This window comes from Microtus pennsylvanicus, chromosome 11 (assembly GCF_037038515.1).
Source record: "Microtus pennsylvanicus isolate mMicPen1 chromosome 11, mMicPen1.hap1, whole genome shotgun sequence".
Lineage (NCBI taxonomy): Eukaryota > Metazoa > Chordata > Mammalia > Rodentia > Cricetidae > Microtus > Microtus pennsylvanicus.
Window position 1 is genome coordinate 40,944,247 of NC_134589.1, and position 13,480 is coordinate 40,957,726.

At 41.6% G+C, this 13,480-nt stretch overlaps 1 protein-coding gene across 1 annotated transcript in view; it reads right to left on the reverse strand.

The window, feature by feature from the left end:
• The window catches only part of Psmd11 (proteasome 26S subunit, non-ATPase 11), a 37,498-nt gene that overhangs the window by 1,735 nt on the left and 22,283 nt on the right, over positions 1-13,480 (reverse strand). The window contains exons 6-12 of the mRNA XM_075991411.1: positions 11,488-11,682; positions 7,832-7,976; positions 5,765-5,825; positions 3,513-3,575; positions 1,225-1,350; positions 735-770; positions 455-506 (exon numbers count right to left, since the gene is read on the reverse strand). Coding sequence (XP_075847526.1) covers positions 455-506; positions 735-770; positions 1,225-1,350; positions 3,513-3,575; positions 5,765-5,825; positions 7,832-7,976; positions 11,488-11,682 — 678 coding nt within the window. The remainder of the gene's footprint in view (positions 1-454; positions 507-734; positions 771-1,224; positions 1,351-3,512; positions 3,576-5,764; positions 5,826-7,831; positions 7,977-11,487; positions 11,683-13,480) is intronic.

Here is a 13,480-nt window from a genome sequence, read left to right on the forward strand (position 1 = left end):
CTGCAAGAAACACAGCAACAAACCAATTAAAAGGAAAAATTAGACAATAAAAAAGGACCCCACTGTCTGTCTCATCACTTTATCCCAATTTCTCCCAGCACATTTGCTATATACTCACTTCTTTTATTAAAAAACTTTGAGTGTTTTATTTATATATACGTGAGCCTGTGTGAGTACACACAGCACATTGTGCATGCAAGAGCCCTCGGAGGCCAGAAAAGGGCGTCAGATCCCGAAACTAGAGTTACAGGCAGTTGTGAGCCACCATGTGGATGCTGAGAACTGAACCCAGGTCCTTAAGTATCTTAACTGATGAATCCTCTCTCCATCCCCTTACACATTGTTCAAAGGGAGTCAGGGCTCCAAGGAATGTCACGAGAGAAACTCAGCCCCTGTTTTAAAGATACACCCTGCAAATTCTGACCAGGCCCTGGCCTGTGTGCTGCTTACTCACCGTGAAACTTCTTGTCAAGAATCATCTGTGATAATTTTCTTTCCACGTCGGCCTAAAATCAGAGTACATGATTAAAGGGACCAATATCCATTAATCAGAGATCAGTCTGACATGAAAGTTTCACAAGAAAGAGTCTTACAAAAAAGAAAAAAAGAAATGGTTGGAGCAAAATAGCAATGAAATACTCTCCAGCTCTGAGCCCACATTCAGTTCCTCACAAAGAAGACACCCCTCCATATCTTCCTCCCATTCTCACCACATAACAGGCCTGAGAACTTACCTTGGAGAGTTTGATGAGACTAGATATGTGTTCAATCTAAAAGGAAAAGCAGACAGTAACATTGAAAGTTTGAATTTATCTTCAATATAAAACAGAAGGACAGAGAACTAGTGTGTCTCTTGAGCTGCTGAATCTAGAGAGGGAAATTCTCCCTGGCCACACTTAGTGTCCTGTTCGGTCCTCTTCCTGCTCTTCACTATACAGAATACACTCCTGTTCCATGTACCAAATTCAGAAAATACTGACAATGACTACAAGAATGGGATAATCAACACGGGGAAAGGCCAGCTCATAGCATCAGCTCATAACCCCACCAGCATCTTCTTTGATTCATTTCCCATCCAGACAAGTCCAAGCCCTTCGTGGCTTCTTACCAACAGACATACCCTTGAAAGTGAGTTCCTATTCTGAACAAATATGGAAAAGGAGGTGGCTACCGCTATACCATCTAACCCAAAACTGTTAAGAAAGTTCCCAGGAAGATTCTTACCTGTACTCGGGAAAAAGGTTCAATGACCCGGATCAGATTCTGTTCCAGTAAGTTATCATACAACTTGGCCAAATGTGTGCTGATGATTGGGTCATCCCGGAGCTCTGCCCGGTAGTCTGTCAGGGCCTGCCAAACAAAGCTCATACCAGAGACTGGCACAACACATTAAAGTCACTACTCCTAGCTTCCTGAAGTCTTCTGGCTCTGGTGATCATATGATACACACACACACACACACACGTACACAATCTGGAGTATCAAGAACTAAAGCATGAAGCTACCACCTTTCCTGTCCTAAAATTTAATCCTGCAAGCCAAGACACTCTACTTAGAGGTCAAGTAAACTGTACATATATTTTTCAGCATATATTTCAAAGAACTCTGAGATTAAATAATGAAAAATTACTACACAACTAGCTCCTAGGAGCTTTGTGAGAATAGTACAACATGGCTCTGCAGGCAAAGAAAGCAAAATGCTTTTCTTTTTGAAAAATGCTTTTCTAATTCTTCTTTGCCTTAATGTTTTCTAAGTATCTGATCATAGAAGAACCATGAATAAAAGTGTCCCGTCAAATTTTATGGCAAATGTATAGGCTGTTTTAGTGTAACTGATCCATTTATCTTTAGTAATGGGTTCAGTGTCCAGCCTCACATTACTCTGCTCTAAGGTACTATAAAGGAAGTAGATAATCATACTAACTAGGAATAGGTAGGCGACTACAAAGTAATGACATGGGAGGTCTAAGCCATGTGATGTGGCCCTTATCTTCAAACACACTGTTTTTGTTTTTTAGATTTTGTTTCCATTTGGTGGATTGATTTTTGAGACAATATGCAATCATGGCTGGTTTGGAACTCTGTATAAACCAAGCTGACCTCAAACTCCAAGAGTCCTTCCTGCCTCTGATTATCAAGTACTGGGATTAAAGGTGTGCACTACCACCAGCCAGCCTAGGTCTGGTTTTTAAGTTGATTATTAAACTCAGACCAAGAACACCAGTTTAGAAAAGAATAGACAAGACTCGTCCTAAAGCTAAAAATGTGTTTCTCCCATTTTTAATCTTCTTAATGAGCAAAAGAAAGCTTGTGGCATCATCACGAAGAAGGGTCTTATCTCTCTTAGAGCTAGGCAAAGTAGTTCACACTTGTAATCCCACTACTTGGGACAGGAGTTCAAGGTCAGTGTGAGCTACGTAGCAAGACCCTATATCTCAAAAAAAAAAAAAAAAAAAAACCGTGCCAGGCCTACTGCCTTCAATCCAAGCATTCCAGAGGCAGAGGGAAGGGGATCTCTGTGAATTCAAGGCCAGCCTAGTCTACAAAGTGAGTTCCAGGACACCAGGGCTATTAAACTGACCCACAAAAAAAAAGAAAAAAAAAAAAAAGAATGAATGAATAGAGGGAGGGAAGGAGGGAGGGAGGAAAGGAAAAAATAGGAAGAAAGGAAGGAAGGATAAATGAGTTGAATAAGTAAATAAGTGAAATAAGATGAAAATAAAGAGAAGTAAATAAACAAAATCATCTCTTTTGCTCACAGAGTACAAAGCAGGTCTGGGCTATCCACAGCTGTTCTGTGAGAAAGAATGAGGCCTAGAGTTAAGCCACAAGACGTGATTGTTGTGTGGTTTGGGCATCCCCCCCGATTACCATGTTACTAAAGAGTAGAAGTAAAAAACTTTATTGTGCAAAATGAATGGCAACTTTTTAAACATGCGTGTGTGTGTGTGTGTGTGTGTACGTATGCATGCAAGCACGCATGTACACTTGCAGGTGTGTACATGAATGCAGGTGTCTGTAGTGTCCAAAGGGTTAGGATCTCCCTGGGGCTGGAGTAACAAGAGGCATGTGTTACCCAATGTGAGTTCTCTGTAACAACAGTGTATGTGCTCTTAACTAGTGAATCATTTCTCCGGCTCCAAATGATACCTTTTGAAACTAAAAAGTATACACAAATGAATTTAATATAGCTCAACATGTTACTCACTATACAAAACTATTTCCTGGTTTTGATATGGTTCTGGGGAAAGAGGACATGGGATCAACATGTACTATCTTTGCAACTTAGAAACTTTTTGAGGGTTTTGTTTGTTTTGGTTTTTGAGTCAGGGTTTCTCTGTGTAGCCCTGGCTGTCCTGGAACTCCTTCTGCAGACCAGGCTGGCCTCGAACTCACAGAAATCTGCTTGTCTCTACCTCCCATGTGCTGGAGCGTTACCACTGCCCAAATGAAATTGTTCTTCAATGGCCTTTATCTCCACCCATTCCCCATCAATTCAATACCACACTCACCTTTTCAAAATCTGCCAGTGATCTGTTTTTGCTAGCTTGAGCCACACATTTCAATGCTTCTGTCTGAGAATTTAAATAAATAAAAAAAAAATCATGAAAGCAATCTGTCCTGAATGCTCACATATACCCAAGGTCTCATAAGCACCTGTTATAAAAACAGTAACTTATCCCCCCATCACTCTTTTTTAAGAGTCTTGGAAGAAAAGCCAGAAGTATTGAATATCATTGTATGCCAACCATACAACCCTTTGAAATGTGAAGTGACTTAAATAGAAGTTTCCCAAAAGGATAGACCCGGATAAGGATTCTCTAGAGAAACTAAGCTTAAAGAGAAAATAACAAGAGAATTATGATTTCTTTCTCCTTACTCCACACCTACCCATTTCTTTCTGCCCTCAAACCTGATAATCCCTGGCCTTTGTTAAGGTTCAATGTGCTAGCTTTGATACAAGATATTGACTGAGTGAGGTCTGCACTGGGGTTCAGGCATTAGTAGTCCACATATTACAACTGAATATTAAAACCCTACATCGTGCCAAAACTGAATGTACAATGACCACAAGAAGCGTCTAACTTGGTTGTAAAAGGGTACCTGGCAAACTATCACGTCGCCACTCAGTGCCTATCTTTCTAGATCAGCCTGACTTCTTGTGAGAGCTGTCACTGAGGCACAAAGGAACAGAGGAAGCTACTATGTGTCAGTCTACACGCATAAAAACACTATATTGCAGACTAAATGGCACACGCTGTGAGGAGCATAGTTTGCCTCTAGCATCTGCCCTACAGACAAAAAAAAAATGTCATAATGAGAACACTCTGGAACTCAGAGTCAGATAACCAAAGTTCAAATCTGTGCCCACCACTCTCAGCTACCTGTCCTTGTTCTGGATATTTGCAGGTCCTGTCTCGACTCTACAATTCCAGGCTTGGTTTTCGTTTCTGTTTCTTGGTTTTTTGGTTTAGTTTTGAGGCAGGGCCTTCTCTGTAGCTCTGGCTGGCCTAGAACTAACTCTGCCTCCCTAATGCTGGGATTAAAGGTGTGTGCCACCACATCTGGCTTCAGGCTTCACCTCCAGTTTTTTGTTTTGTTTTGCTCGCATTTTTGGTTTTGGTTTTTTGTTTGTTTGTTTGTTTGTTTGTTTTTCGAGACAGGGTTTCTCTGTGTAGTCCTGGCTGTCCTGGAACTCACTTTGTAGACCAGGCTGATCTCGAACTCACTGAGATCTACCTGTCTCTGCCTCCCAAGTGCTATACCACCACCCAGCTCAACTCCAGTTCTTATGAGAAAAGGTTCTACAATGAAAGCCAGTGTTGCCGGGCGATGGTGGCGCACGCCTTTAATCCCAGCACTCGGGAGGCAGAGGCAGGCGGATCTCTGTGAGTTCGAGACCAGCCTGGTCTACAGAGCTAGTTCCAGGACAGGCTCCAAAGCCACAGAGAAACCCTGTCTCGAAAAACCAAAAAAAATAAATAAAAATAAATAAAAGCCAGTGTTCCTGAAGTCAGAACTACAACTGACTTGAAACTTTTACTGAAGGAAAAACCAATTAGGACCACTTACAGAGAAAAAGGAAATCAGTATTTGTACGCCACAGTTTTAGGGAGATAGCTAATCTGTTCATTGTTTAGAGACAACTCTACCTGAAATTCAGAATAACCGCTTTTCTTTAAATACAACAAACTGCAGATAGGACAAATACCTAATATCTCAGACATTATCCTGACAACTGTGTGCTCTAAAAAGCCATTCACATCTACTCAATATAAAAGGATGATCAACCATCAATGGACTCTTTTTAAACTATATTCAGACTCACAGTATGAACGGAAAGATAGTAAGCTAATAACACTCAAACTCTAGTTCTTACACCAAGTAATCTGGCCTCCCTGCAAGCATGCATGAACCAGATCTCACCAGGTTCTTGACTCAGAGAATCAAGATGTGAGATTCACTGCTTCTACTTGCAAGTGAGGCTCACAACAGAAAGATATGACCAAAGATAAATTGTAGCCTATCCGCAAATGCTACAATATACTTCTATAAGCCCCTCAAATTACCTGTAACAGAGTCCAACACTTACTTTCTAGGCCAAGAATTTAACAGTAAAGAAAGTCTAATGAATGAGCTGAAGGGAAGAAAACAATGGGTGGGGAAGGTAAGATGGAGACCTGAGGAACACTGGTCCCATCACACATTATGAATTTGACAATCAGCTGGTCTCAGAGTAGACTGCAGTCACGGCATTCCCTACCTGCCTCCCTGCATACCGAAGTGCAAGCTTTCCGCTCACCAAAGCCTGGACATCTTCAGGGCTACAAAAAAAAAAAAAAAAAAGACATACTTGGTCAACTGCTCCAGGACATTGCAATTCTAATCATAGATAGGTGAACTATTTACCAGAATTCCATTGTGAAGATTCATCCACACTGAAAAATCAATTAAACTTGTATGTACCAACACTGCAGCAGTCAGGTTTCTTCACTCTTGGCCAAAGCTAGCAGTGAAAAGTAAAAACCTCCCAACATTAAAGAGATGGCCAGCTGAGTGTGGTAGCACATACCTTATGGAGGCACAGGCAGACAGATCTCTATGAGTTCAAAGTCAGCCTGGTCAATGTAGTAAGATCTTGGAAGGGAGGAAAAGAGGGAAAGAGAGAGGGAGGGAAGAAGGGAGAGAGAGAGAAAGACAGGGCAAGAGAGAAAGAGAGTGAGAAAGAAAAAGAGAGAATGACAGACAGACAGAAAGCACAACTGAACCCCACCCCTAAATCAAAAGGCAGAATAGTAAGTTTGAGTCAAATCTCAGCATAGTGGGTCTTGCTAAAACAACACGGCCCTGGGGCAGGGGATGCAGCTCAGTTGGTAGAATGTTTGCCTGGCATACATTAAGCCCTGGATTTATTTCCCAGTACTGGTAGCTCATGTCTGCAATTCCAACATTCTGGACAGCAGAAGTGTGCCACCAACATCATTCTTATCTACATAACAAGTTGAGCAGGGCTAGAGAAATGGTTTGGTTGTTAAGAGCACTTGTTACTCTTGTAAGGACCTGGGTTCAATTCCCAACATCTACATGGATGCTCACAGATATTTGTAACTCCAATTCCAGGAGTCCTGATGCCTTCTTCTGGCCTTCTGGACACCAGACATGCAAGTGGTGCACACACATATAATCAGGAGAAACACATGTACACATAAAATAAAAACAAATTTCAAAAATATATTTTCAAGGCTGGGCACACGCCTTTAATCCTAGCACTTGGGAGGCAGAGGCAGGCGGATCTCTGTGAGTTCAAGACCAGTCTGGTCTATAGAGCTAGTTCCAGGACAGGCTCCAAAGCCACAGAGAAACCCTGTCTTGAAAAACCAAAAAAATAAAAATAAAAAAATATTTTCAAAAACGTTAGGGCCAGTGGGAGGTGGTAGCATAAGCCTTTAATCCCTGCACTTGGGAGGCAGAGGCAGGCAGATTTCTCTGAGTTCCAAGCCAGTGGAAGGAAAGAAAAAAAAAAGATAATGCCGGCCTGAACAACATGAGATCCTGCGTCCCCTGGTGTATCCCCTCAAATAATAATAATAACAACAGCCGGGCGGTGGTGGCGCACGCCTTTAATCCCAGCACTCGGGAGGCAGAGGCAGGCGGATCTCTGTGAGTTCGAGACCAGCCTGGTCTACAGAGCTAGTTCCAGGACAGGCTCCAAAACCACAGAGAAACCCTGTCTCGAAAAACCAAAAAAAAAAAAAAAAAAAAAAAAAAAATAATAATAATAATAATAATAATAATAATAACAACAACAACAGCAGCAGCAGCAATAATAAAAAATATACAATTAGATGATTTTAAAATCACGACCCTAGGTTAGGGACATAGCATTTATCTAGCATGCATGAGGCACTGGGTTCAGATCCTACCACCACTTAATTATCATGCCTTTTATAGCCCAGTTATTCAAATATTTCCTGGGCTTTATGCTCCCCATTCAGGTTGGCCAGTTGACTAACACTGGCCTATCAGCTATTTCCTGAGCTCTGTACTGTGTTCCATACCTATGAGGACAAAATATTTGAAAAATGAGAAATTCTCCAAGAAAAATTTCTACTTAAGTAATTTCTAAAATGTCTCCCCAAATCTGAAAGACTAGGCAAGCAAAAGAAATGTGGTGCACCTCTGACCAGCCACTCTACGTCAACCAGCCCCACAGCCTGCAGCTAACTTTGCATTTATGAGTGGCCAAACTCCCTCCCAAGCCACCTCTGCTATAGCACAAACTTGGTTGAAAGACTAGAGTTCTTATATCCTACAGTTAATGTACACTTACGTGTTGAGCATGATTTTGCACAATAACATGTACTTCAGAGATGTGATGGCCTTGGGACTATCAATGGAGTCATAGCCTTCAAATGCCTCATAGAAGTATGAGTAAGCAGTTTTCCAGTCCTTCTCCTCTGCTGCATGAATAATACCTGGAGAGTGAAAAGAAAGAAGAAAAAAACAAAATAGTAGAACTAGAAGAGACCTGTAAATCCCTTAGAAACTGACTCCAACAGGAGCAAGTTACTAATGACCTCAAGTGAAGACAAAGGAACTGCCCCAGGTCATAGCCAACAAAGCTGACATTAGAGCCCCAGGTCTCTGGCCTCTGATCAGCACCCACCTTTTTAAATCACCAAAGGAGTAAGAGATCCAATTAAAAAGGAACCCTAAAAACCTCACACTGTATTATTATCTTTCCCATGCTACTTACCACCTATTCCTACCAGCACTAAACAAACGTTAAGCCTCCATCATATCAGGCCAGTGAACTGACCCACACATGCCCACACCACATGAACGATCTCAATCAATAGCATCAACTCTGGGCTGGGATGTAAAATGCTTGACTAGTACATACAAAGTCCTGCATTCAAGCCCCAGCACAAAACTGGACGTGGTGTCAAACATCTGTAATCCTAGCACTTGGAGATAGAAACAGGAAGACCACAGTTCAAGATCATCCTCAGCTACATGCCAATTTTAAGGTCATCCTGGGATTTATGAGATTATATCTCAAAAGCAAAGTAACAAAATTAAAATTTAAAAAAAAAATCATGCCAGGTGGTGGTGGTGACACAAGCCTTTACTCCCAGCACTCAAGAGGCAGAGGCAGGTGGATTTTGGAGTCCAAAATGAGCTGGTCTACTACTGAGTAAGTTTCAGGACAGCCAGGGCTACATAGAGCTCACAAAAACAAAAAACAAAACAAAACAAAAAAGAACTACTAGCTTTTTCTATGCTGAGTTTGGTGTTGTTGTTAGATTTTTTTGTTTTTCTTTTTTTTTTTTTTTTAAATATTTATTTATTTATTATGTATATAGTATTCTGTCTGAGTGTATGCCTGCAGGCCAGAAGAGGGCACTAGACCCCATTACAGATGGTTGTGAGCCACCATGTGGTTGCTGGGAATTGAACTCAGGACCTTTGGAAGAGCAGGCAATGCTCTTAACCGCTGAGCCATCTCTCCAGCCCCTGTTAGATTTTTTTGATGAGACGTTGTCTTACTATGTAGCTCTGGCAGTCCTGGATCACCAGGTAGATCAGGTTGGCTTCCTCTACCTCCAACTGCTGAGACTAAAGGTATGTCCTACGCCTAGCTAAATTTAGAATTTTCACACTGAAGCAGCTTTCCTGATTGGTAATATTCCCCAATATGTTATTACTTTCATTTCAAATATACCTCATTTTGGATGTGATTTTGCCTATAGGAAAATATACATCTCTCTACAGCCAAGGAAAACTCCCTCAAGACTGGAGAGACAGCTCAGCAATTAAAAGCGCTGACTGCTCTTCCAGAGGACGAGTTCAATTCCCTGAATCCATATGGTAGCTCACAACCATGTAACTCCAGTTCCAGAGGATTCAACACCGTCTTCCGGCCTCAGTGTCCACCAGACGTGCATGTGGTACATAGACTATGCATGAAGGCAAAAGACTCCTACACACAAAACAGAACTAAATAAATAATTTTGTTTGTTTTTGTTTTTTTGAAACAGGGCTTCTCTTTTTAACAGCCATACCTGTCCAGGAACTAACTTTAGACTAGGCTGGCCTTGAAACACACAGAAAACTGCCTACCTCTGCCTCTCCAGTGCTGTTATTAAAGGTGTGTGCCACCATTGCCCAGCTCTAAATAATCTTGGAAGACACAACAAACTGCTAAAGTTGCCGAGCTTAATGAATATCAGAATTTCCCCCATATTCTTCCAGGACATCAATAGGGCAGAATAAGTCAGTCCAATAAGTCTGGCTGGAGGAAAAAAAGTGAGCCAAGCACTATAGGGTTACGTGCTCTTAACCACAGCGCTCATCAGCACTCAGAAGGCTGAGGAAGGAGAATTCTAAGTTCAAAGCCAGCAGAGACTATAATGTAGGACGGTATCTTTAAAAAGAAAGGAAAGAAGGGTGGGAGGAGGGAGAGAGGGAGGGAGGGAAAGGGAGAGGAGGGGTGAGAGAAAGGGAGAGAGACCGAACAAGGCCCCAAAGACAAATATACTGTTTTCTTGAAAACATTAACAAGAAAAGTCACATCAGCAGTATTACAATTTGCTTATGTTTACTTTTTAAAGACTTCATTTTTTATTGTTTTAATTAAGCTATACATTTTCTCCTCCCTTCCTCCCCTCCCCCATGACCCCCACACTTCCAATTTACTCAGGAGATCTTGCCCTTTTTCTCCTTTTTACGTAGAACCAACCATGTATGTCCCTCTTAAATTAGGATCCTTTTTGTTTTTCAATTATTTTTTTATCTGAGTGTTTGTAGAGATGCCCAGAAAGGCCAAAAGATGGCACCAAATTCTCTAGAGCTAGAATTAGGGGCTGCCCAATGCATTTCTAACAGCTTAGCCATCTCTCCAGCCTGAATATGTTTACTTTTAAAAGCAAAATCCCACAGTCGTTCAATACAAACATTAAAGGGAGTCTTCCACGTGCCAAGCAGAAAATATACAAACAAGGCTCCTAACGAACTTAGTACGATAGTGTGTATAAAAGAATAAATTTTGGGGAACTGTAAAGAACACCTGTTCTGGCAGAAAATTCAGTGCCCAACACCCAAATGGTGGCTCACTGCCATCTGTAACTCCAGTTCCAGGAAATCCAATGCCCTCTTCTGGCCTCTTTGGGCACCTGGCAGACATGAAATACACATACATGCAGGCAAAACACCATTCATATGAAATAAAAATCAATCTTAAAAAAATTTTTTTAAAAATATATTTTGATAAGTTAGCTCAAAAAGGAAACCAACAAAGGCGAATCTGTGAGTTGAGGGCCAGCCTGGTTCTAGAGCTACATGAGATTCTGTGTAAAAACCAAGAAAGAATGACAAAGAAAGTTTGCAGAAGAGACACACAAGTGTAAAGGCAGGGCATCTGAAATCAGGATTATCTTCCAACAGTCCTGACATGAAGCCCATTCAAAAAAATTCTACAAGTTTCCAAAAGTCTCTAAGAGACTAATAGATTTGGTTAACACGCATAAGGTAGGCCAGTCTGGAAAAGAAATGCTACCATTCTTATTAAGTGACTAAAAGATAAATTAAGTGAGAACCCAAAGGTATGGCTGACAGTCAAGTTGCCTAGACAAGCACTGATAACTATGGGGTTTTTTTGTTTGGTTGGTTGGTTTTTCGAGACAGGGTTTCTCTGTAGCTTTGGAGCCTGTCCTGGAACTCACTCTGTAGACTAGGCTGGCTTCGAACTCAGATTCACCTATCTCTGCCTTCCAAGTACTGGGATTAAAGGCGTGTGCCACCACTGCCCAACTGACAAGTATGTTCTTAATTGTTTTAGGCAGTTAATAGGAAGAAGCTGGCTTGAAAGGCAGCCTTCTCGTTTGTTTCTTAAATCAGTCAATTATTTTCCAGCTTCAGTCCCACCCCCATTCCTTTCACCCATAAGATAAGGACGTGCATCTTATGCACTGCTAGGCCACTAACCTGATTGCATGTCCAAAGTGGCCTGCAATTTAGGGGGGCAGTAGATGGCATTGGCTGTGGTTCGAGCGGAGGTTAAGGCAGCTCGGGCTTTCGGCAGATTACTCAAAGCATGGTATGTTTTGCTTTCTAAAAGCTGTACTTCCACCAAAAGGGCTTTATCATCCATCTTTTTCAATTCCCGCAGCAGCTGAGAACCTAGAAGAGGAGAAAATATGCATATATCTGTTTGTTAGTCTCATTACCACCATCATCCTTTTTTCCTTCCTATCATTCGGGAGGCAGAGGTAGGTGGATCTCTGTGAGTTCGAGGCCAGCCTGATCTATAAAGTGAGTTCCAGAACAGCCAGGACACAGAAAAATCCTGTCTTGAAAAACAAAAACAAACAAGCAAATATAGAAACTTACAATACAGCTCTGAATAGCCTGGAATTCACCATGAAAACCAAGCTGGTCTAAAGTAGTCTAAACTGCCACACCAGCCTCTTTTTTTCCCCTAAACAAAGATTTGTTTGGAAGCCGGGTGATGGTGGCGCACGCCTTTAATCCCAGCACTCGGGAGGCAGAGGCAGGTGGATCTCTGTGAGTTCAAGACCAGCCTGGTCTACAGAGCTAGTTCCAGGACAGGCTCCAAAGCCACAGAGAAACCCTGTCTCGGAAAAAAAAAAAAAAGATTTGTTTGGAGCTGGAGAGATGGTTCAGGTTAAGACCAGGACCCCTTGGTGGTTCACAGCCATCTATAGCTCCAGTTCCAGGGGATCCAATATCTCCCTTTGGATTCTTTGGGTGCCTGGCACACACACAGTACATACACACACACACACAGACAAATAATCATACACATAATCTTCTTATTATAAAAAAGAAAGGTTCGTTTTAAACTTGTGATTATTGTCTTTGTAAATATATATGCACATGTATGTACAGGTAGATCTCTGTGCACAGAGACCAAAAGAGGACATCGACTATCCTCCATCACTTTTTGCATATTTTTTTTTGTTTTGTTTTTCGAGACAAGGTTTCTCTGTAGCTTTGGTGCCTGTCCTGGAACTAGCTCTTGTAGACCAGGCTGGCCTCGAACTCCCAGAGATCCGCCTGCCTCTGCCTCCCGAGTGCTGGGATTAAAGGCGTGCGCCACCAATACCCAGCCTTTTCTGCATATTTCTTTGACACAAGGTCTCTTCCTGAACCTGGAGCTCCCATTTTCTCACCTAAGCTAGAAGTTAACAAACCCCATGGTCCTTCTGTAACTACATGCCTTGGAGCTGGCATTTTGTCTAGATTCCCTTGTTAGTCTTAATCTTAACATATACCATAAAATCTTACTCTCTACTCATAATGGCAATAATATAAAGAAACCCTCCAAAACTCATACAAGTTACCTTCACAGCCCATGAAAGAATTAAATTTTCCTCTAATGTGTTTTCAAAAGAAAACTACATTATCTCTGAAGCTTTTATTCTAAACACAACACTGGAGCTAAGAGTTCTATACACTCACACCTAAGATTTACAGTGACAGTCTCCCCTATCCAGCAATCAAAGGGCTGTAACTTTTTGAAAAACATGGGAAGCAGGCATGGTAAAGGCACGGCTGCAATCTCAGAACTTGGAGAGTTGTGACAGAATGTTAATAAGTGATTGGGCTACATGGTGAGAAACTGCCTTAACTAGCTAAAATAAAATCAGGGTACAAGACCTCATGGGGAAGAGAGAACTTTTATAATGTGTCAATATTCTTCAAATACACCTTATTTCTCCATCTCAGAAGAGAATAACAGATCATTTATACCATGTACAAAAATTAACTTCAGGGACTGGAGAGATGGCTCAGAGGTTAAGAGCACTGGCTGTTCTTCCAGAGGTCCTGAGTTCAATTCCCAGCAACCACATGGTGGCTCACAACTATCTATAATGCCAGAGGCACCCTCCTCTGGCGTGCAGGCATACATCGAGGCAGAATGTTGTATACATAATAAATAAATCTTAAAAAAAAA